The sequence below is a fragment of the Dendropsophus ebraccatus genome, chromosome 9 (genome assembly GCF_027789765.1).
Source record: "Dendropsophus ebraccatus isolate aDenEbr1 chromosome 9, aDenEbr1.pat, whole genome shotgun sequence".
NCBI lineage: Eukaryota > Metazoa > Chordata > Amphibia > Anura > Hylidae > Dendropsophus > Dendropsophus ebraccatus.
The window spans coordinates 86,443,660-86,468,530 of record NC_091462.1 but is presented as its reverse complement, the minus strand read 5'-3'; the positions used below and the strand labels follow the sequence as shown (position 1 = coordinate 86,468,530).

The window sequence follows — 24,871 nt, the reverse complement described above, 5'->3', positions numbered from 1 at the left end:
AGTTCATTGCAGGGGGTAAACCAAACAAAATTCTTGCAAACATTCTTAAGGCCAACCAAGAAAAGAACTCTATTGCAGCAATTAAAACTAAGGGAGGGATTGTAACAAATGTGGATGTGGAGATAGAGGTGGAGATTGTCTCCTTTTTTTCCCTCACTATACAGTTCTGAGGTCCAGGCTAGCACCAAGGAACAAACTCTATTGCTCAGCTTGATTTACCAGAATTGACTCGGGAACAGTGCGAGCACCTGAACGAAGACATCACCTTGGCAGAAATCAGCGAGTCCCTGAGTACTTTTGTAGGCAATTCTTCTCCTGGGTCCGACGGTCTCCCTTTTCAAATTTATAGAAACTTTTCTGGTGTTGTCTTGCCCATCCTCCTGGACATCTTAAATAAATCCTTTGGGGGGGGGATGTTGCTACCTCAGTCAATGAGAGAAGCCCATATAGTGCTAATCAAAAAGAAGGGAAAAGATCCTGTTGAGATACCATCTTACCGCCCTATATCCCTCCTGAATACTGATGTTAAAATATTTGCAAAAACTCTGGCCTTGAGACTAAAAACTGTAATAACTAAACTCATAGGGGAGGAGCAAGGTGGCTTCATGCCAAATAAAACTGTCCACAATAACATCCAAAAGGTATATGCTGCTATTCAGGTGGACTGTCCTGGGCCCTGCTACATCCTGTCCCTTGATGCTAGTAAAGCGTTTGACAGGGTGGAGTGGGTTTTCCTATGGCCAGTAATGGAAAAAATGGTCTTGCGCGGACGTTTCCTGGAGTGGGTTGTTATAATATTTGAACCCATCAGCGAGGTTGATCCTTAATGGTTCTCTTTCACGTTCTTTTGATTTATCTGGGGGAACTCGTCAGGGGTGCCCCCTTTCCCCCTTATTATTTGCAGTCTGTATTGAGCCCTTGGCGGAGTGGGCAAGACGTCACTCAGAGTTCCTAGTGAGATGCCTCATGTCAGGGGTTGTTTTATTAACAGTGGGGAAAATAAGAATTTGATACAAGGCAGATTTTGCCAGTTTTCCCAATTAAAAATTAATATTTGGTACAATAGAAAAACAGAACTTAAAGGGGAACTATCAGCAGGTTAGACAAATCTAACCTTCTGATAGCTCCTTAGTTGGCATAGGGCACTGAGGAGGAAGGTATGTCTCTTACCTTCATCCTCGGTGCCATTCCTGTGCTGTTTATTCTGAAATCCTCTGCCTGGTATGCCATTAGGAACAATTACAGAGGTCAGGCACTACCTGTAGTTGCAATCAAAGAGGTCAGACACTTCCTGTAGTTATTGACCAAGTTTGCACACACTACAGCAGGGATTTTGTCCCACTCCTCCAAACAGATCTTCTCCAGATTTTTCAAGTTTCAGGACTGTCGCTGGGTAATATTGAAATATAGCTCCCTGCAAAGACTTTCTATTGGGTTTAGTTTTGGAGACTGGCTAGGCTACAGGATCTTGAAATGCTTCTTATGGAGCCACTCCTTAGTTGCCCTGGTTTAGATCATTGTCATGCTAAGAGACCCAACCACCACCAATTTTCAATGCTTTTAATGAGGGAAGGTGGTTGTTGGCAAAAATTTCGCAATACATGGCCCAAAACATCCTCCCTCCAATATGGTGCAGTCATCCTGTCCCATTTACGGAAAAGTATTTCCAATGTGGGATGTTTCCACCTCATGGCTTCATGGTTGAAACTGTATTCTTGGGGTTGTACTCATTCTTCTTCCTCCAAACACGGCAAGTAAAGCTGATACCAAAAAGTTCAGGCTCATCTGACCACATGACTTTCTCCCATGCCTCCTGTGGATGGTCACTGGCAAACTTTAAACAGGCCTGGACATGTGCTGGCAAGGGATCTTGTGTGCCCTGCAGGATTTTAATCCATAACTGTGCAGTAATTTTTGAGACTGTGGTCCCAGCTCTCTTCAGGTCACTGACCAGGTCCTTCCATGTAGTTCTAGGCAATTCCTGACCTTTTCCAGAATCATCTTTACCCCACAAAGTCCTTCTATAATTTTATCCCTGATGTCCTTTTTTCTATAAAGGTAGCGAGTTAAGACAAGAGCAATTAATACAGGTATTGGGTGCAGAGTAGGAAGACTTCCTAAAGAAAAACTATCAGGTCTGTGAGAGCCAGAAATCTTGCTGGTTGGTAGTGATCATATACTTATGTTATGCAATAAAATGCAAATTCATTTTTTTTAAATTATACAGTGTGATATTTAAAGACGGCATCGGCGCTCTTATATCATACCTTTTGATCCCGGCCGCATACTTGCGCTACCACGAATATGAGGCCAGGATATTCCAGGGAATACAACAGGGATTGCCTGGAATATCCTGGCCGCATATTCCCGTGAGCGCAAGTATTCAGCCGGGATCAAAGGCATGATGAGAGAGCGAACTGCTTTCGGACCAAAAGTCTGAGCAGTTCGCTCATCTCTAGTGATATCCTAGATTTTCTCAAAGTTGAAGTGTACCTAGGATAATAACTACAGACCTCTCCATTTTTTGTAGGTGGGAAAACAAAATTGCTAAATCATCATGGTATCAAATACTGTACTTATTTTCCCCACTGTATGTTCTGTATGTCCAAAGAGAGTGACAGTTTTGGTAAACTAACTCAGCTCCACAAAGAGTGAGGTGCCATTGGGCTTTATGGTGAGCAAGGATGAGTGAGCAAGTAGAGCCTGCTTTTCCCTGTCTGTAGGCCAGTGAGTTTTTAGGCAAAGGGACAGTTGAAGTTGCGTAAACTGGTGCCAATAGACTATACCCTGAGCACTATACACTACCCAAATGTGTGTGTTTTGAGTAGTTCACAAATAACAAATATACACAAAAGATTAAGAGAAATAGTGTACACACAGTAATGCACTCCTAAGCTGGTATGACTTGGAGAGTCCAGTGAAGGGAGAGGGATGGAAATAGTAAAGTGCACCCTGCACTTTAGTGGATCTGAATACTCTTCTTGACTTTTGGGGAACCCACCTCCTTAATTGGGTGGCCCCAACCACGAAGACGGTCCCTCCCTATGGTAAGTGCCCAGGAGAAAACAACAAAGAAACAGAAAAGAAAAAAAGAGAAACAGGTATAAGTGCTAGGATAGTGCATATAGGTAAATACTTGAGTTCTGATGTAATTCCAACACTTTTCCCCTGTTCTTTTTTGATCGGCAGGTTCATCAGCAAACAAAAACTGGGATATTCCTGAGTATTTTATAACGGAGCAAATTACTCATTTAAGGGCCTCACACCAAAAATATATAAGAACAAGTAATATGTTTAGTCGCTATTATGATGCCATGTAATATAGGGTATACACTGGAGGCCAAGTAAAAAGGGTGTTTAAGACATATTGCACATAGGTGTCACACAAAAAAGTGCATGTGTGTCATCACACATATATAATTGCACATAAAAAATTGCACCATATATTAAGCCTATCGGTGTTGCACCTGTGTGTATATAACAATACACATCAAAGCATGTTCATACTGCAACACAAATCCAGGCAAATTGTCTTATACCAATATTTGACTTGCACCAAGCGTGCCTCAGACATTATTGCACACCCACAAGAACCTATAACAACGTGATCACCATTATTATCCATAAAGATATTGGACTACAACACATATACTGATGTAAACCATTGTTGTTGGACTTCCTGAGTAGTTGCCCACATAAATATCAGATAAATGAATGTACATACAGAACTATCAACTCAAACAGCATACACACAATAGTCTTTTGAACCTCTAGATGTGGTACAGAGGCCAATGTATTATACTTAGCTAACAGAAGTGTGAGGCACACAGGCATCCCAAAAACTTAATGATCCCCGAGGATGCAGCAGTGGATACAACATGTTGGCATAGCGGCCCTTTTAAAGTGTGGCCGTCATGACCATATCGGTTCTGAAAATGACGGCGGACTGATGTGTCACTTCCGTTTGGAACACACATGCGCTTCACCCAAGACGCAGTTGTGATTCAGTGGAGTGAGCTAGGATCCACCATTGTCTTGGTGGCGTGGCTTCCAGTTGCCGGAACCTAGAGTGCGTTTCACTTGTGAGGACTTGTCTATTCCGTGGAGTGGGTAGGCTCCACTGGAAGGACCATCGGGATCCTAACTATCCAAGCAGCCACCTATACATTGGAGCAGCTGCTAGTAGCGAGTATATGAATATAGGTCAGTGGGCCGCTATAAAGTGGGAAAACCCGCACAGATAACGGCACTATAAAGTTCAACTACATTCAGATAAACTAAGGTAAAAATATATCTTTTAATGATGGAAAAAGCTCTGTGTATGTTTTACTAGTAATAACAATATAACAAAGGGATATAAGGAAGATAGATTCTCATTATACCCAGACACAGATAACAACAGCACTATGAAGTGCAATGACACTAGAATAAACTTAACATAAACTGTCAGCACATGGGCCCTATCTGAGGTACTGACAGTATGCTGTATTTTGCAGTTACCAAGTGAGCATGTTGCCTTTTGTTAAACTGTCCGTAAAGTGGATTATGCAAAATCTTGTGTCTCCTACCGTAAGGAACAGTCTGACTCTGACTATTGACTTTGACTACTGACTTTTGACTTTGACTACTAACTTTGACTACAGACTTCTGACTTTGACTACTAACTTACTACTGACCACTGATTTTGACTACTGACTTCTGACTTTGACTACTGACTTCTGACTTTGACTACTGACCATTAACACCTGACAACTGACTTTTGACTCCTTACTTCTGACTACTTATACCTGACTTCTGATAAAATAATGTTATTGGTAGTAGTTAACTTTCATTTCAATTGCCAGGCCGCCCCTAGCTTGCATCATTCACGTAACAAAAATGAAGTGATATCTGATCTCTGACTTGTCAGGAGTGAAGTCCGGAGTAAGAAGTGAGACATCCTGTCTCCCTTGTTGATTACATACAGAGTTAGCAGTGTGCAAAACTGAAACAAACACAATGTTTCAAAACTCAGCTCTGTATGTAATCAACAAAGGAGACAGGATGTCTGACTTCTCACTCCTGACAAGTCAGAGATCAGATATCACTTTTGTCACCTGAATGATGCTAGCTAGGGGCTGCTTGGCAATTGAAGTGAAACTCAAACTGAATGGGGACTTGTAATACCTAACAACTGACATTTCAGTAGTATAAGTAGTCAGTAGTAAGGAGTCAAAAGTCAGGTGTCAATTGTCATTAGTCAGTTGTCGTAGTCAGTAGTCAAAGTCAGTAGTCAAAGTCAGTAGTCAAAGTCAGTAGTCGAAGTCAGTAGTCGAAGTCAGTAGTCGAAGTCAGTAGTCAGTAGTCAAAGTCAGTAATCAGTAGTTTTGGGAAGTCTGCAGGTGCAGGCTACAGACCAGGGGACCTATTCAGACAAGAGGTACTCTGCTGAGGCCATTAGAAGAGAGTCCTGTATCCACAGCAATGAATATATGCCTAAGGTATTCAGTGGGCACTGAGTGACACACAATCAGGGATTACTAGCCCACCTAGTGGGCGAGATAGCCGATGGGGGTACCCCTTAGAAACCTATTGTGTGGGCAGTAGAGACTCAGCCTTTGCATTTAGCTTAACTACTGGCTTGTATTATACCTCTGTAACTTTATTTAGTGATCAGAAGTAGAAGAAACAGCATCCCAGTATGAATAGGCTCAGTCCCGGTGTTCACCACACTTCCTCCTCAAGGTGCTTATGCCGACATGGCTAGTGTGTCACCAGACATAAAAAATAGTCCCTCAGGCCGGGTCTGGAAAAATCCACTGCAAATTACCAAAAGACAACATGCTCACAAGGTGACTGCCAGCTACAGAACACTGTCACCACCTCAGGTAGGGCCCAGGTGCTGACAGACTCCCTTAAATAGAGAAGATAACTAGGTGCATGTGAAAACATTACAAAGGTACAAATACTGTATGTCTTTTAATGATAGAGATAACTCTATATGTATGATATACTAATAATGATGTTATTGGTATGACATATCAGCAAAAGAGATTCCTATTACACCCAGGTACAGATAGTATCAACAAAAAGTAATTTTTTAAGGCCACAGGCAAGATATTGGCATGGTCAACGACATGAAAGTAAAAACAAAAAGGTGAGGAAGGGAAGGGGGAATACAAAACCTGGTCTTGGGTCAATCCCTAGGGCCAAACTAGTAATTAAATAAAGGATGCAAGCAAAAGAGCTATAGTCAATCCTTGGGGATTTAGAGTAGCTTCACACGTACCGGATTTGATGCTGAGAGTTTGCAACGAAATCCGCTGCAAATCTGGTACAGTGAACTTCAATAGTGAACTTTCATTCCACTGCAAGTATGTAACCCGGCCCCTTTAACCACCCGATACCCACAGCATACATTATCTGCTTGCTGTCGCGGCTGCATGTGAGGCTCAGCCAATCAGTGCTGCCATGCACTGATTGGCTGAGCGGGACCGACGGGAGCCGGAACCCTCAGCTGCAGCTGCGGCCCCTAGCAGGTAATGTATGCTGCGGGTGGCGGGTTGTTAAATTCCCCTGCGAGTATGTACCCCTATTGAAGTTCACTGTACCAGGATTCGAGGCGGATTTTGCTGCAAAGTCTATCTCTCTGGACCTCATAGGTAAACTTAAAGGGGTATTCCCCCCAAAATTATTTTTGCATTAATACGCTGCCCACCCGTAGCTTTCCATCTTTCCAATATAAAGTTGTTATGGATTCTTCACAGTTTTGCTGTTATCCAGCTGCATTCACCCCCACAGATTGCAGAGAATCATCAGACCTCAGTCCACACCGACACGCTCCCTGCTCCTGGCCCCCACCCTCCGTGTCGGCATCATGTGTCCTCAGTCCCAGCACAGTGAAGTGACTGAGAACACTGATAGGGTGGCTGCTGTTACAGAGGGAGACAGTGATCAGCACAGCTGTGACTGCATCCCTCTCTAACAGCAGCCACCCGGTCACCCCCAGCCCAGAGACTGCAGTGCCTCTCTGTGTCCAGAGCCTCGGGGCTGTGTCCAGCACTCACCCGCAGCACCCCCCCCCCCCCCACACACGGCAATCTCCGCCCCCCATCCCCCCGCCGATCGCCCGCGGCTAGCTCCGCCCCCCCGTAATCGCCCGCAGCTAGCTCCGCCCCCCACAATCGCCCGCGGCTAGCTCCGCCCCCCCCCCCCGCCCGCAATCGCCCGCGGCTAGCTCCGCCCCCTCAATCATTCGCGGGTAGCTCCGCCCCCCCTCCCCCGCAATTGCCCACGGCTAGCTCCGCCCGCCCCACAATCGCCCACGGCTAGCTCCCCCCCCACAATAGCCCAACTTAGCTCTGCTACGCCGTTGCCGCCAACTCAGCTCTGCTACGCCGTCGCCGCCAACTCAGCTCTGCTACACCGTCGCCTACAACTCAGCTCTGCTACGCCGACACCGCCATCTCAGCTCAGCTACATTGTCATCATCTCCTTCATTGTCTCAGCTCTGCTACTTCACCATCATCAGGCATAAGCATTGCATGATGGGAAATGTAGTTTCCTATCTTGGATATAGATCGGCTTTTAGAAAAACTTGTAACTTGAGAACGGCAGCAGCTAGAAAGATGGGAGACTGCTCAAAATACTCAGAGGGACTTGGTGAGTAAGACCAGCTAGGTTTGGGAGCATTTCCTTTTTTTAGCTCTTGGGGGGAATATCCCTTTAAGGCCTAGGTCATTCAAGTTTAGAGACCTCTTGAACTCTTCAAAAAGTGGGTGTGTACGGCTGGGTTCACACTGCGTTTTTGCAATCCGTTTTTTTTTTTATCCGTTTTCTTGCCAAAAAATGGATGAAAAAAACGGATGCATTTGTGCTTCCGTTTTGATCCGTCGTTCCATTGACTTCCATTTAAAAAAAAAAAAACGGATCAAAGTGAATCCGTTTTTTTTTTTGACTGACACAAAAACGTAGCTGACACTACTTTTGTGTCCGTTAAAAAAAACGGATCCGTTTTGATCCGTTTTTTTAGAATGGAAGTCAATGGAAACACGGATCAAAACAGATGCACACTAACGCATCAGTTTTTTCCATCCATTTTTCATCTGTTTTTTTTGCAAAAAACGGAAGAAAAAAAAGGATTGCAAAAATGCAGTGTGAACCCAGCCTACCTAATCACAGTACCAGGACATCATCGATATACAGTATTTAGCCCAGAAGTGGATGTACACCAGAAAATTGAAATTGGGACCTCCAAAGACAACCAGTTCCTCCTACCAGCCCAGGAAAAAGTTGATATAAGTTGGCACCACAGGAGCACCCATCGCCGTGCCCCTAAGCTGGTGGAAGGTCTGGGAGGCAAAAAGGAAGGTAAAATAGTTTAATAGTCAGAACAAATTCCAGCAAATTGAGCACAAATTCATTGCGTGTGCATGGTGTATGCTCTAACTTTTTAGAAAATGACTGAAAGCATGTCATCCATGGTGGTGTGGAATAGAACTATAAAGAGCCTCCATATCCATAGAGCATAGTAGATGGTGGTGCTCTAGACTGACTCTGACTGACTAGTTCTGGACCCTAAAGAGCATGATGGGAGTGGCATTACAAATGGTCTTAGTATCTTGTCCATGTACATGCCCATGTTCTGAGCTAAATTCTTAATGCCTGAAACTATTGGCCAACATTTCAAATGGGATAGTCCTTTATGGACTTTAGGAAGTTTGTAGAAGGTGGCCAGTTCGGGAAAGGGCATATTCATATACAAAATTAGTGTATATTAATCCGGTAAGTCTGAAATTTTTGGGTGTATCCAAGAGCACTCCTTTTGAAACTGTAAAATAGGATCAGAGGTCAATAAAGCGTAACGATGCTGATCTCACAGTAATTGATGGCACATGGGAGTGTATTGGTTATTGTCCATTATCATTAAAATAGAAATTGTATAAAGTGTCAGTGTGTTAATTAGATTTGTTCTAAGGTGCCCAGGAGGCCAATCTAAAGGTATTGTTTCATCAGTGGAATTAGTGTATACCTGTAGTGCATAGTTGGAGGGGTTCTGTATACCTACAGTGTATAGTTTTTAGGGGTCTCGCATATCTGTAGTGCATAGTTGGGGGTGGGGGGGCTGTATACCTATAGTGTATAGTTGGGGGAGTCCTGTATACCTATAGTGTGTAGTTGGGTGGGGGGGCTGTATACCTGTAGTGTATAGTTTAGGGAGGTCCTGTATACCAGTAGTGTATAGTTGGGGGGGGGCTGTATACCTGTACTGTATAGTTTGGGAAGTCCCGTATACCTGCAGTGTATAGTTAATGAAGGTCCTGTATACCTGTACTGTATAGTTTGCGGGTCCTGTATACCTGTAGTAAATAGTTGCTGCTGTATACCTGTAATGTATAGTTGTTGGAGGTTTTGTATACCTGTACTTTATAGTTTGAGGGTCCTGGATACCTGTAGTGTATAGTTGGTGGAGGTGTTGGTAAAGGTGCTGTATACTTGTAGTATAGAATTGGTGGAGGTCCTGTATACCTGTAGTGTATAGTTTGGGGTCCTGTATACCTGTAGTATAGAGTTGGTGGGGGGTGCTGTATACCTGTATTATAGAGTTGGTGAAGGTCCTGTATACCTGTAGTTATAGTTTTGGGTTTCTGTAAACCCGTAGTGTATAGTTTGGGGTCCTGTATACCTGTAGTATATAGCTGGTGGAGGTCTGGTATACCTGAAGTTTAAAGTTTGGGGGTCCTGTATACCTGTATTATAGAGTTGGTGAAGGTCCTGTATACCTGTAGTGTATAGTTTTGGGTTTCTGTAAACCCGTAGTGTATAGTTTGGGGTCCTGTATACCTGTAGTATATAGTTGGTGGAGGTCCGGTATACCTTTAGTGTAATGTTTGGAGGTCCTGTATACCTGATGTATAGAGTTGGTGGAGGTCCTGTATACCTGTAGTTATAGTTTTGGGTTTCTGTAAACCCGTAGTGTATAGTTTGGGGTCCTGTATACCTGTAGTATATAGCTGGTGGAGGTCTGGTATACCTGAAGTTTAAAGTTTGGGGTCCTGTATACCTGTATTATAGAGTTGGTGAAGGTCCTGTATACCTGTAGTGTATAGTTTTGGGTTTCTGTAAACCCGTAGTGTATAGTTTGGGGTCCTGTATACCTGTAGTATATAGTTGGTGGAGGTCCGGTATACCTTTAGTGTAATGTTTGGAGGTCCTGTATACCTGAAGTATAGAGTTGATGGAGGTCCTGTATACCTGTAGTGTATAGTTTTGGGGTCCTGTATACCTGTAGTGTAAAGTTTGTTGTCCTGTATACCTGTAGTATATAGTTTTGAGGTCCTGTATACCTGTAGTGTCCTGTATACCTGCAGGGTCGTATTTACCATTAGGCACCCATGGTCTGGTGCCTAGTGTAGCACCTTGCAGAGGGGCGGTACCCTCCCGTTCAGAAAATCTTGTGTCTTTCGAGGGGGGGGGTATGGCAGTATTGGTCAGGTCTGGTATGGCAGTGTTATCGAGTCACAGTATGGCGGTATTGGTCAGGTCTGGTATGGCGGTGTTATTCAGTCACAGTGTGTCGGTATTGGTCAGGTCTGGTATAGTGGTGTTATCCAGTCACAGTATGGCGGTATTGGTCAGGTCTGGTATGGCAGTGTTATTCAGTCACAGTGTGGCGTTATTGGTCAGGTCTGGTATAGCGGTTTTATCCAGTCACAGTATGGCGGTATTGGTCAGGTCTGGTGTGGCGGTGTTATCCAGTCACAGTATAGCGGTATTGGTCAGGTCTGGTATAGCGGTGTTATCAAGTTTCAGTAAGGCGGTATTGGTCAGGTCTGGTATGGCAGTGTTATCCAGTCACAGTATGGCGGTATTGGTCAGGTCTGGTATAGCGATTTTAAATGTGACGTCTGGAGATATTACCTACCTATCCTTATGCTAATTGGTGAGTGAGGATGGGGCGTCTTCAGGTTTAGTGCTTAGGGCAGCAGCAGCTGGTAATACTGCCCTGTATACCTGTATAGATGGAGTAGGAGGTCCTGTATGCATGTACTGTATAGATGGAGTAGGGGGTCCTGTATATACATGTACTGTATAGATGGAGTAGGGGGTCCTGTATATACATGTACTGTATAGAGATTTTCGCATTCATTTCTATGAGGCGCCGCTCTTCCACCTCCCCCTCCTCTCCTGTACATCTGGCGGGGACGGGACCTTTGCAATAACCTTCCCGGGCACCCAATGTATCTGTGTGCCAAATTTGGGGTCAAACGGTTCAGGCGTTTGGAAGTCTGTTTGGGACAGACAGACAGACAGACAGACAGACTTTCATTTTTATTATATAGATTACCACTCTTATCTTAGGGCTTTGAAAAAAGGAATTTATCTTTTTCAAGTAAACTCAATGCTTTTCTTTCTTCAAAAGAAAGATATATAGCCCACTGAAGATGAAGAGGTGTGTTCTAATTGTTCTATTGCCTGGGTCGCAACTTGGACGAATGTATCTATTGTATGACCTTACCCTATTGGTGGCATTGGTGCTCTTGTTTCTACAGTCTGAAAATGGGCCCTGGCCAGGTACCCTTTCTTGTTCATCAAGGAGTGAGGTGAGAATGTTTGTGCCTTCCATAAAGGTATTCTGTAATGTACGTTCATTTTTTAACAGAATTTTATTTTCCTTTTCAAAGAGCATGTAAATAAATGTAGGACCTTGTACCACCCAAAAACATCAATTCGATTTGTGGGGATAAAGAAAAGAACCTTTCATAGTAAATTTGTTTCAGAAAGAGAAAGTTGGTGTTTAGAGGTTGTTGATTTGGTTGTGGGTTGTGCTGTGAATTGAGAAAAAGTAGCGCAATTCTACCCACCAGATGTGATGGCACCTCAGTAGTGCGTCTAAAAGTATATGAGTAGGGTAAAGCCTCCCAAAGAAGATGGGAACCACACAGAGCGTTTCTCTGAAATAGAAGCAGAGATATGGATATGGCAATTGAAGTTGAACGGTGTGTTAAGGGAGTGGAGGCTCTCAAAAAAACCCAGACAAATGTTAAAGGAATTGGGGGCAGAAGAAAGTAAAACCTTAGATGGGCATGTATGGTATGGATTCCTGACTAATTCTACAGGATGGTTAGAACATCATGACATCATGATTTATCCACAATGTGGTATGAAGTAGCAGAAGGTAAAACCATGTCAGAAATGCTGGAAATGGGACAGAGTATGAAGTGCTAGCCCCCCTTAAACTGGAAATCCTACCAACCCTCATGATGTGGGCAACAAAATCCAGACTGAAGGGAGACATGTCCAGCTTGTGGAGGTCATAGACCTTATTACCCGGTGAACATGTGTCCAATATTGTCCTATATGACTAAAGTCCAGGGAGATGTGAAGCTAGCAAAAGCTGCAGGCACTGTTCCTGCACATAAAGTGACCAAGCAAGCTGCGGTTTATTGATGTTTGGGTTTATTGTTGCTATTAGACCTTGGGTGAGAGGGCAACATGATAACCAGGCTGACAAATTTATGACACAGACACCATAAAGTCTTGCAAAAACTGTTTAGTAGAAAACTTTCATGTAATTTACAGCAAAGTTCAAATAGTAAAAAATAAAGCATATCACCACAACATGCTCTACATTCCCCGATCTTTACACCATTTCTATGTTTATGTAAAACTGACACGATAGCTTTATTCTATAGGTCAGTCTGAAAACAGCAATATGCATGTTTACATGGCTTTTGTAATGTTTTACAATTTTTTTTTTTAAACATTTAGGGTGCGTTCACACCTACAGGATCTGCAGCAGATCTGCAGCAGATTTGATGCTGTGTTCAGTTATTTAAATGAAATCTGCTGCAGAAAATCAGCTGCAGATCCTGTAGGTGTGAACACACCATAAAACTGTATTTTTTTTACAGATAGGGTTAAAATGGCCCTATTGTGATTCTTATAATGCTTTTATTTTTTCCCCTATAGGGCTATATGGGGCATCATTTTCTGCGCCATTTTTTACGAGTTTACAGATGTGACAGGACACTTGCTTCTGACCTATACACTAAGCCTACCAACAGGAACAATCTGCTTAGTTTTGACAGCTATCTATTGCCCTGGTGTCAGTTATTCAGAGTTAAATACAATGGGGGACATGTATCAAGTGGCGGCATATTCAAGTGGCGGACAGGGCATTTTCTGGTGCAGAGGGCCCACTTGTGCATACATTTAATCGCAAATGCTTGTTTTGCAAATAATTTATTTGCATGTGGGCTCTTTGCGCAACTTGCGCCAGAAAGGGGGGGAAGGGGCATGTAAAACAATGGCTGCTGTTCTTACCCCGTGTGAACAAGGCCCTATGAGGCCAATCACAACATTAGCCAGCTACGGTGTTCACTGTGTTCCCCCCTTTGATATGGGTTGGGGACAGACAAAAGTACTTTATAGCAAAGGGAGCAAAATGGATTTTCACACTGGAAACTCTCCATCCCCACAGACTAAACATGAAGATTAAGTGGAATTTCCAATGACTTTGTTTGCTTTGATTTAGTTTCAAGAGATATATATATGGATTGATTTGCTGTTGCTTCTACCATTTGTATTTTGAGGATTTTTTTTTTTTACCACCGCTTTGTCATGTTTTTTTATTGTTGGGTTTGCACTTATATAACACTGTGTTTTTGTCCCCCTCCTTCCCTTTTCCTTTACTTACCCAGATGGTCAGTAACATTTTTTGTCTTCATTCACAGGATCATACTCATCTACACCTCAGCCATGCTGTGTCAGACATGGAGCTGAAGGCACCTGCTGATAGTGAGTGATATGTGTACTATGGAAGGACTACAGCTGGTTTGGGCTATGACTTGTAGTTCTCCCCTCAGTGACTCCTGGTTGAAGCACTGGGCACACTTGTCCCTCCAGCCAGCACATCCCCTGAGCTGCTTCACACAACACTCGGGGCATCAGCTCCTGCTAAGTGAACTTCGTAGGGGGAGCACATGCTTGCTAAGTGAAGGGGGTGGGAGAGGATATTTTGTTAGTTTCTAAGTGAAGTCCATAAGGAGGAGAGTGTGTGTGTGTGTGTGTGTGTGTGTGTGTGTGTGTGTGTGCTTTGGGCTTACATATAGTGTTAGGGCTGCCTGTTATTTGAGAATCTGTGCCAAGCTGCTAATTAGCCACTGTACTGATTTCCAGGAGAGCAGGACAAGAATTGACAAGTAATGCAGAGGCAGACACAAATCGTTCTGGAGGTCTGTACCAGCTGGAGAAGAAAAGGGAAAGAGAACATCTCAGATCAAAGAAGACCCTGACAGGAGACCAGGGCGGGTGGCTGCCTGTGTCTGCTTAGCCACAGTTATTATTAGTAGCGGCAACAAAACTGGGCTAATAGAGCTGTCTTTGGGGTTACTAGACTCTGGACTGGGCTCCTTCGCTAACCGCCTATGATGGCACTCAGAGGGCACATGCTCCGGATATTTACGGACCCTAGCATCGGTATGGAACAGATATCTAGTAGTTCATCACACATCCTGTGGAGATGGTAGAATAGCCTGGAGGGGCTGGTCAGAGATGGTGGCATCACTCACAAGATAGAGCTCAGAGACAAGATACAGCTAAAACAAGATGTGGTATTGTCTCAAAAGAGAGGGAAGACAATGCCACACTGAGTAGATCTTATATTTTAAACTTGCTGTCGGGATAAATCAAGCAAATTCACACTGAAGCTAGTAAAATTACAGATAACATTAGATTGGTGCGTTTACACAGACTTTACAAATGTCAGTCTTTCATTCATGACCTGTTCCCTGTTTATAGTCTGTTCCTGGTTTTGGCTTCAAAGATCTGTCAGATAAATCTCTCTGTGTAAACGCACCATTACACGGGCTGATTAACTCTAACGAGCATACCTAGGAATACTCATTCAGCTAATAATTAGCGTAAAAGGGTAACGATCGGCCAATAACAACAACGATCAGCCCGCTCATCAGCTGATTACGTGTTTTGTGCGACCAATAAAATCAGGCTGCATATCTCTCGGTCTAAACAGGAGATGTGTCGTTAATTACAATGCATGTTAATAGCTACATGAACTGTAACGGCCCAGCCTAGCCATGCAATTAATTATTCCTTGCAAAGGCACTTCAAGCGAGCGCTGATCTCACCGAGATCGGCCGCGTATCAGGTCATGTCAAAGGACCATTTGGGTCCTATTTTAAAACAATTTCCTGATAGCAACCCTTTCTTGGCAAGATGCCAACAGATACGAGTGATGTACTGCTTTAACACACAATTAACCTATCCTTACTTATGTAATTTGGCAGAGATTCACTTGAACTAATATGTTCTGAAAACTATTGCAGCTTTGCGCAAGTCAGTTTCTAGTATCCTATGAGTTTCACCAAATCTATTACTTGTAGAATTTTGATAAATATTAATAAACCCCCAGGTACATCATGAATTGATTTACATAAATCACAGTGATTTACAGTTGTCTCATGGTGATCAAGCTGTCCCAGGAATCTTACCAGCAGAAGCCTGACTGTGACCAACAGCTGTGTTCCTGCTATATTGCTATGTATCAGAGAAACTTCTAATCTAATCTGGTAGATGCTACAATCAATATAGACTATGGCATCTAAGTGGTATGACCTCTGTCACTCCATTGACACCTCATCACATTATTGCAAGTTGTCAAATTATTGCATTAGTAGCCAGGAGCTTAACAAATGACCCCAGGTTGGTCACGTCTGTATAACTATTAGCCTTTGCTATTCATCCCCCCTGCCCCCAACCACACACATATTTTTAGGCCATGTTCCCGCACAGTATTTTTGCTCAGTAGTTTTTGTCAGTATTTTGCAATTAAAACCAGGAGTGGATTGAAAACACAGAAAGGTTATTTATGTTCACTCATTGTTGAAATTTAGTGGATGTCCGTCATTTAACAACAGATAACGGCCGTTATTTCAAAACAGTGGCCATTGTTTTATAATAACTGTAATTATTTGCCATTATATAAATAGCGGCCATCCACTCAATTTCAACAGTGTATGAGCATAACCATGTCTTCTTTTCTGCAGTTTTTAGGTCCTGTAGAGAGGCCTACAGGAAGTAAAGTGCGGATAAAGATAACAGTATGCACTATAAATAGAAATGTATATATCATTACTTATGAGCTATAAATAGAAAACATAATGTTTACCTAATATTTACATCATCATGCTTAGGACTTTGGTTTATTGCATTTACAAGGCCACAGAATCTCATAAACGTCATGTCTCCCCATGTTTTACAGGTTTATATATTCACACTACGTATATTTCAGTCAGTATATGTATATTTCAGTCAGTATATTTCAGTCAGTATTGCAACCAAAACCAGGAGTGGATTAAAAACACAGAAAGGATCTGTTCACACAATGTTAAAATTGAGTAGATGGCCGCCGTTTAATGGCAAGTATTTGCTGTTATTTTAGAACAACGGCTGTTATATTGAAATAATGGCCGTTATTTACTGTTATATAGCGGCCATCCACTCAATTTCAACATTGTGTGAACAGATCCTTTCTGTGTTTTTAATCTACTCCTGGTTTTGGTTGCAATACTGACTGAAATATACTGACTGAAATATACGTAGTGTGAATGCAGCCTTTTAAGTTAAAGATAACATTTTATATTAATACTTATGAACTATTTGATTGTACGCTGGAACTCATGCGCTTCTATGCATTTTCTATGGAAGCGCGTGACTTCCGGCGTTATCTCAGGACACAGAAGAGGAGTCACAGCAGAGGCTGATGTGAGTGTGCACCGGATTTGAACTGCGCCGCGGGATCGGAATGAAACCGCGCAGTAGGACACCGATCAGCTGCGGTGAGTCAGTGCCTAGCGGGGGGCAAGGGGCAAGGGGGGGGGGGGTTCAATAATAATTTTTTGTGAACTGCTTATTTAATGTTCAAAATGCAGCCTTTCAGCACTTTGTAGGTGTTCTTCCCTGCTGGGAGATGCATTAGCACATACAGTTAAAAAAAAAAAAAACAGCAGTAGCCTAGCAATACCAGAGAGAATATTGCCTTCTATTGTTAGCCAGCTTAATAATACCAGCCCTCTTCCACTCCAGACCAGGGGCACCAGATTTTGACACTCTGGGACTGATGGTACACGGCTCTTCCCAGTAACCCTGAGGCCGTGGGTTACATCCATTACTAAGCTGGGAATTATTGGGACTAATGGTAAGTTTACACAAGGCGATTATTGGCCCGATTGTAAGATTAACGATTTTCAAAGTAACGATTTTTTTTTATAACGATCAGCGTTTAGATGGAACGATATATGGTACAGAAAATTCGTTTTGCGATTGCTTAATCCTATCTCACACATAGGTAAAATCAGTGAACGATCAGCGAATTTTTTGCGAACGACGATTAAAGAACATGCTAAAAGATCAAAATGAACGATTTATCGATCATTCGCCGCGTTTACACATACGATTATCGTTCGAATTCGATAGTTATCGCGAAAATTCGCCCGATAATCGTTCCGTGTAAACGTAGCATAAGGTTCCATTTACACAGAAAGATTATCTGACAGATTATCTGCCAAAGATTTGAAGCCAAAGTCAGTAATGGATTTGAAAAGAGGAGAAATCTCAGGCTTTCCTTTATGACCTGGTCTCTATTTATAGACTGTTTCTGGCTTTGGCTTAAAATCTTTGTCAGATAATCTGTCAGATAATCTTCCTGTGTAAATGGACTCTTGGTCCCAATAGGTCCCATCTTAGTAATGCAAAAAAAAGTAAAAAAAAAAAAAAAAAGTACAATAGACCAAAGAGTTTTAAATGAAATAAAAGTACCCCACAGCCCTTGTTGACCAGTGTACCCAATCTCCTACAGCCTAACGTTCATGATCCTGTTAGTGTGGTCTGCCATCTTCCTCTGCACAAAATAAAGAAAGATCCCGACATTCACATCTTCTGCATCTTCTGCTTTATTTGAAGCATCAAGAGAAACACTGCATGCGTTCCGACTTTATGGTCTTTCACAACAGCATAGTGATACATGTTACAAACGGCAATCTAAAGACACATCATCAGGCGCTCAATGATGACATTACTTCATGTGACTATGGTAACCATTTGTTTCATGGATCCATACAAAAAGAATCTTAGTTATACACAGTGTTAATGTGAGACAATAGAAAATCAGAAGTTACTGTATATACATGAAACATAGGTCTCACGTCTCATATGCATATTTCAAAAATGAATGAATTTAACCATTCGGCTGTGTCTGAGGGAAAAGAGAAAACACTTACAGATCTAATAGTAATAGGGAAGGGCAGTTTCTCAGTTTATTTTTTTCTCTTTTAGTTCAGAGACACAGCAGAATGGTTGAATTTGTTCATTTTTGAAATACGTATATATGAGATGTGAGATCTATGTATTATGGAAATATCTCCTGATTGTTTATTGTCTTAGATTATAATGTATAATGTAGATTCTTTTTGTATGGATCCATGAAACTAATGATTACCGTTGTTACATGAAGTGATAAAATGACTGAGTGCCTGATGATGTGGATTTAGATGCCATTTTTGACATGTGTCACTATTGCTGTTGTGAAAGTCCAAAAGGTCGGAATGAATGCAGCTTTTGGCTATGTTCACACAATGTCAAAAATGGAGAAAAAACATCCGATTTTGCTATTTAAAAAAACGTCAGTTTTTGCAGCAATTTCACTGACTTCAATGCAATTGCATTGAAGTCAATGGGAAGACGGACATCCTATGCACACAATGCATAAAAAAATGGACGTTTTTGCCGCGGACGTCAAAATAATGAACATGAACATTATTTTCGGACGTTTTTTGAAAATTGCAGTTGCTCACACACAGTTCTTCTATTGTCACCGTTCTTTCTCCGTTTTTACTATTAAATTCAATGGATTTTTCAATTAAGCCACAACCAAAGGGCAATTAGTAACCCAAAACTAAGATAATGTGCAAACACCCGTCATTGCACTAAGGGGATGCCAGGCTTCGAAAAATGTCCGTTATTTTAGACTCAAAATAACGGACGTCATTTTAAACGGAGCTGAAAAAAACGTTGTGTGAACATAGCCTTTCTCTTTATGCTTTGAATAAATGATGACTGCAGAGGATGCAGGACCTTTCTTCATTTTGATATCGCCTGACTATATGTACTGCAACCTAGAACTATGTGGAGTGACGGCATTTTGTATGATATCCATCTTCCTCTGCACTGTATCCTCTGGTGATCGTGTGATGGTCACTAGAGGCTGCAGTGCAGCTGAAAATGCAGCCAGAGAGGAGTAAGTGTAAGCAAACTATGAAACATACGAATAGCAATGTGATTCTGTACCGGACCCCTATGTTCTCAAGTTTAAACATTCAATTTTACTGTAAACTGTAAAGCAAGATTTTTTTTTTTTAGACCATTCAGCAATGCAGCCTATAGTTCATCTGATATTAACAAAGGTGTAGGTAGCGTTGTTTATAGGGTGTTTTTCAATTTTAGTACCTTGTTCCTTACATAGTGATAATATACATGGAAGTTGCTAAGGCTCTGACAAATAGCTGCAATTCTGGAAGAAACAAGGCCCAGAGAAGAGCAGTTGTAGCCATGTAGTGCAAACTCAGCAGGCAGGATACCTGTTAAACCCAGAGCAGTCGGCAGCCCAAGCCAAGGGATAATCATAGACCCAACTTCCAAGGCTGATCATTTTTATTTTGTTGAATTTATATAAAGATCATAGCAATAATTCTTACTACAAGTAAAACAGATATATGAAATGAATTACCATACATTTAGTCTGTTAAAAAGAGTATTATTATTATTACTGTTAATCAGCACATGCAAAGTATATATGAAGGTGCATCATCAGCCTGTGTAAAACAGCTATCACAGTCTATCACAGAACTAAATATGTAATCCATAGAAAAATGAGGGGTGTCAGAAGAGGCCATGACTGCTTTCCTAAAAAAGACAAGATGAAATCAATAAATACAGTTATAGCCAGGGGATATGGAAAAGACATAGGGGGAAATTTATCAAACATGGTGTAAAGTAGAACTGGCTCAGTTGCCCCTAGCAACCAATCAGATTCCACCTTTCATTTTCCAAAGAGTCTGTGAGGAATGAAAGGTGGAATCTGATTGGTTGCTAGGGGCAACTGAACCAGTTTCACTTTACACCATGTTTGATAAATCTCCCCCATAGTGAGTAACAAATACTAAACATAAACTTACTGAGAGCAAGTGATAACTGGAAGAAATCTGGAAAAGAAGTAATATAAAACATTGTTTAAGCAGGATATATTAGTATGTTTAAAATGGACTCAGTTCCTTTACACATGTGGCCCCTTCATGAGTTCTCTAACAAGGGTTTCTATGGCTTTAATCCACAAAACAATTAAAATTTCAACAGAAACCTAAGAAGCCATTAAAGGTCACTAAGATTTGTTGGGAACCTTTTGGACCCATAATGGCTTCCATTCGTAAATGTAATGATTTATATAGGGGAAATGTGAACATGAACTTCCAAATAATAATAAAACAAGACAAAAGCATCTTTATGTTAACAATAAGTAAGAGCAAAAGTTCTCATATAGCTTCAGATATTATAACTGACATCAAAAACTTAGGATATGTGCACACTAAGGAATCCTGAACCTTCGTTGCGGATTACACAGCTCGGGGACTTTGTCGGCCACATGCATCTCAGGTTAATAGGAACAGGTCAATTCTTTGGACGGATGGCGGAATCTGCCCGTGCATAGAATGGAGGCTTTGGCACGGACAGAAATTCACATGGCTGCCAGAGTCCTTGAGCAGGTGCGAGCTGCGGAATCTGCAATTGGTTTTCCGTTGGGATTCCATAATGTGCACATACTGTACCCTGAGCCCAAAATTGCATCATGTAGGTAAGGTTTACATTATCATATTCTTTGGGAAGTATGTACAGGTGGTATCCAATGTATTACTAAGAAAGCCACTCCCTTAAATTATCTAGTCGTGTCACTGGCAGGTAGGTTAATGTAAATGTACCACCTTACTGACAATACAAAGTTGTACATACCACCAGATCGGCGTCACTGAATAAGCTGACATGGTCCTTTTTTTAATTAATCATCCGTTCCTGTGATTTTTCCTGTTATTTCGAAATACAAATGAGGTCCATTGTGCACTGGAGGCAAGCCTGGGAAGACCAGTTCAAAGCTATCTCCCCCCCACCCCCAAGATGTGTGCCTCAGTCCCACCTCCAGTTTCCTGCCCAGCCTCGTAGGGCGGCATATTCTCAAGTGCTGCCGGCCTATTCTCAATTGCTCTGCAGCCTCATACTCTGCTCTCTGCACCAGTGGTGAAGGTGTGGATAAATACGTGAAGAACTGTCCACCGCACAAATACTTTACTCTCCTCTTATATTTAACTATATCTATAACTATTGTCACCCCAACCCCCCCCCCTCCCCCAACCTCCTAAAACCAATGAAGTTTCTGTGAATTTACCATTACATATAATAGGCCCGAACTCGAGAACAAAAATTGCGTCATCATGTTGAGCTCTTCTTCGTTGTGGCCCAGAACAGAACTGTAAAATGTAACATGAAAGAGTTGGAAATGTATTTTACATAGTCATCTGCAAAAAAAAAAAAAAAAAAAGAAGGAAAAGAAAGAAAGAAAGAAAGAAAGAAAGAAAAGGAAAAAGAAGAAAGCCATACATAAAGGGGACACACAGGCCTAGATGTATCGAGCTGTCTTAGACAAAAAATTGACATATTTTTGTCTAAGACAGATAGCAACCAATCACATTCCATTTAGGTCATGTTAGGATAGGTCAGGTCTGCCAAGGGAAAGAGACACTGTTTGCAGCTGCTCTTTGCAACGGCAAAAAGTAGGGGGTTAGTCACTATGATAACTAAATGTCTTTTGGATACCATGAGTGCTGGCCCTGACTTCAGGTCCTGGTGGCACAAATACTCCCTCGTCTGCAGCCATTTAGTTCATATAATGTATGTTTGAGTGTCAGTGTTTTACTAAAAGCTGATATATCGTGTTTTGAAATTTGCCATTCACTAGCTGTAGTGGCCTGGGATGTGGTAAGATGTCATTACACCTACAGATCAGACGTACCGGTTTACACTCTTGTTTCTTGGAGTCGCAGATGTTGATCTCACAATGTAAGTACACTTGGCTATGCTCCCCAACAAATCGGAACATCTGCAAAGAAAAACGTCCTCGTGTGGACACTCCATTCTCCAGCACCTTTACACTAGCATCTTCTTTATTAGGACACCTCAAAGAAAAGAAAAAGTAGTTGTAATATTATTATTTATTTTTTTTACAAATATAACCCATATGTGTTATACAGAGAGAAATGACATGACATTATAACCATAATTATGCTGAAGATATACTGTAGAAGAATCACTCTACCTTTCTCCAATGGCGTGTTTCAGGATGGCATGCAGGGAACTTGACGGGGAAAAACTGAAAACATTTCCGCATGTGACTCCTTTAAAAACACTTTTCTTTATTCATGAAATTCCATAAAATACATAACAGGGTGCAATCTGTAATGCAATTCTGCTGTCTTAAGTCTGTAGCACAGCACTGCTGTGATAAAGGCTGGAGGCAGCTGAAACACGTTGCAGAACCCATCCTGTTATATATTTTATGGAATTTCGTGAATTAGGAGAAGTGTTTAAAGGTCTCACATGCAGGAATGTTTTCTTGCTTTCTTGCATTCTGTGTTAGAGGTTATTCCCATGGAGTATGAATGTGTATGTATGGATACAGTCAGAGATGGAGACAGAGAACCAGTCCAGGGCAAACTGTATGTTGTATCAAGGGTTGACATGTTTTGTAAGATTAAAGGAGAAGTCCGGGCGAATTTTTTTATTAAAGTATTGTATTGCCCCCCATAAGTTATACAAATCCCCAATATACACTTATTACGGGAAATGCACATAAAGTGCTTTTTTCCCTGCACTTACTACTAGAGATGAGCGAATTTGCCGAAGTTCGGGTTCGTATGAGCTTGAACTATCAGCTTCTGATTCTCGCTGTCTGCAGCGTCTGTGAACAGGGTGGATACAGCCTTACGGACCGCCCGGAAAACTGGGATACAGACATTGGCATAGGCTGTATCCCAGTTTTCCAGGCGGTCCTTAAGCTGTATCCACCCTTTTTACGGAGGCTGCAGACAGCGGCAATCAGAAGCTGATAGTTCAGGTTCATACGAACCTGAACTTCGGCAAATTTGCTCATCTCTACTTACTACTGCATCAAGGTTTCACTTCCTGGATAAAATGATGATGTCACGACCCGACTCCCAGAGCTGTGCGGGCTGTGGCTGCTGGAGAGGATGATGGCAGGGTACGCTGAGGGACAAAGGGCACTGGACACTGAGCATCTGCCATCATCCTCTCCAGCAGTCACAGCTACACAGCTCTGGGAGTTCCAGCAGGTTGTGACATCACCATTTTATCCAGAAGGAGAAGCTTTCATGCAGTAGTAAGTGCAAGGAAAAAGAAAACACTTTATAAGCATTTCCCGCTTACTGTTGATTGTAAAGTTTACTATGATTTCTATGTCTATGGATTCCTTACCTCTCCTTGATAATGTAATATTTTATAGGATCATCTATTTGTTTTCCCGGCGTAGCATAACAATTCTTCATCACTGTGACATAATGCAATGATTTAAGGCCCTCAATAAAGACTTCCACATACAATATTGAAAAAGTTGACAGAACCACCTCCTTGTCTTCATATCTGGACAGATAACTGTGGTCCTTATACATTGCTATGTGAGCTCTGAACTCCCCCACTCCTTCAATGTGGAAAGATATGGCGCTGTAATGATATCAAGTGCAATCACTAAGGATGTATCTACACATTGTATGTGCTGATCTCATATGATGGAACAGAAGAAAAGGCTGACCACTACATTTAATATACGGTATAAGGTTATGTTCACACAACATATATTTTTGTAAATCCACGGATGCAAACTTTTACTGTATCTATGTTTAACCAACTTCAGAAGCTACTGCTTATTATATGCTGCACACTCGGGTTTGGATGAACATGCTCACAGTTTGCTCAATTCTACTGAAGACCAATCCTGTCCAAATACAAGGGTACATGGACATCATATTCCTCTATGAGTTAGGATGAAAAAGAGACACAATCAGCAGCATGCCAGGAGGCTGCCAGACATAAGTCATTAGGTGATTTCTGAGGTCACTACAAACTGAAAGAGTAATTTTTCTAAAGAGATTTCTATCTTACCCATTACAGATGAATGTCTTCTTTCTATAATTATTAAGTATCATTATTATTATTATTATTATTATTATAATTATTATTATTATCCTCTTTAAAGTGGAGGATCCACTTGATTTGTTTGGTTATACCTTCCATACAGCCTCAGAATACCTGGCACATTACCTTAGAATAGGTTTTACAGATGTCCTTATAGTAAAATCCAGTGGATATGAACAGGAAAAATTTAGCTGAAGCTCAGAGTTCCGCACAATTATTTGACTTGGTTCTAGTTGCACATACATGGTATTCCAATAGATAGCATGTGTCCCGTTGTCCTATAAAATATAAGGTTCTTGCATTAACACATCAGTAAATATGCTAATAAAAGTAAAGGCTATGTTTTTACATATACAGTGTTTGGACTGTAATCAGAATGATGTGAAAATCACCATATTTTTCTATTGCTAGGCTTGTGTGGAAGTCTGTTTTTAAGGGTGAACTGTAGTTTTTATTGGTACTATTTTGGGGTGCCTACAGCTATTTATTGCTTGCTATCTGGGGATAGGGGGAGGGGGTGGTTTACAGAGCAGCCAAAGTGAAGATAAAAGATATCTTCTAT

The 24,871-nt window shown here is 41.7% G+C and overlaps 1 protein-coding gene across 1 annotated transcript in view; it reads right to left on the bottom strand.

The window, feature by feature from the left end:
* Nucleotides 1-1,687: 1,687 nt before the first annotated feature.
* The window catches only part of LOC138801811 (uromodulin-like), a 41,004-nt gene continuing 17,820 nt past the window's right edge, over nucleotides 1,688-24,871 (bottom strand). The window contains exons 10-15 of the mRNA XM_069984908.1: nucleotides 24,436-24,587; nucleotides 23,593-23,838; nucleotides 22,115-22,277; nucleotides 21,491-21,572; nucleotides 20,232-20,258; nucleotides 1,688-2,001 (exon numbers count right to left, since the gene is read on the bottom strand). Coding sequence (XP_069841009.1) covers nucleotides 1,688-2,001; nucleotides 20,232-20,258; nucleotides 21,491-21,572; nucleotides 22,115-22,277; nucleotides 23,593-23,838; nucleotides 24,436-24,587 — 984 coding nt within the window. The remainder of the gene's footprint in view (nucleotides 2,002-20,231; nucleotides 20,259-21,490; nucleotides 21,573-22,114; nucleotides 22,278-23,592; nucleotides 23,839-24,435; nucleotides 24,588-24,871) is intronic.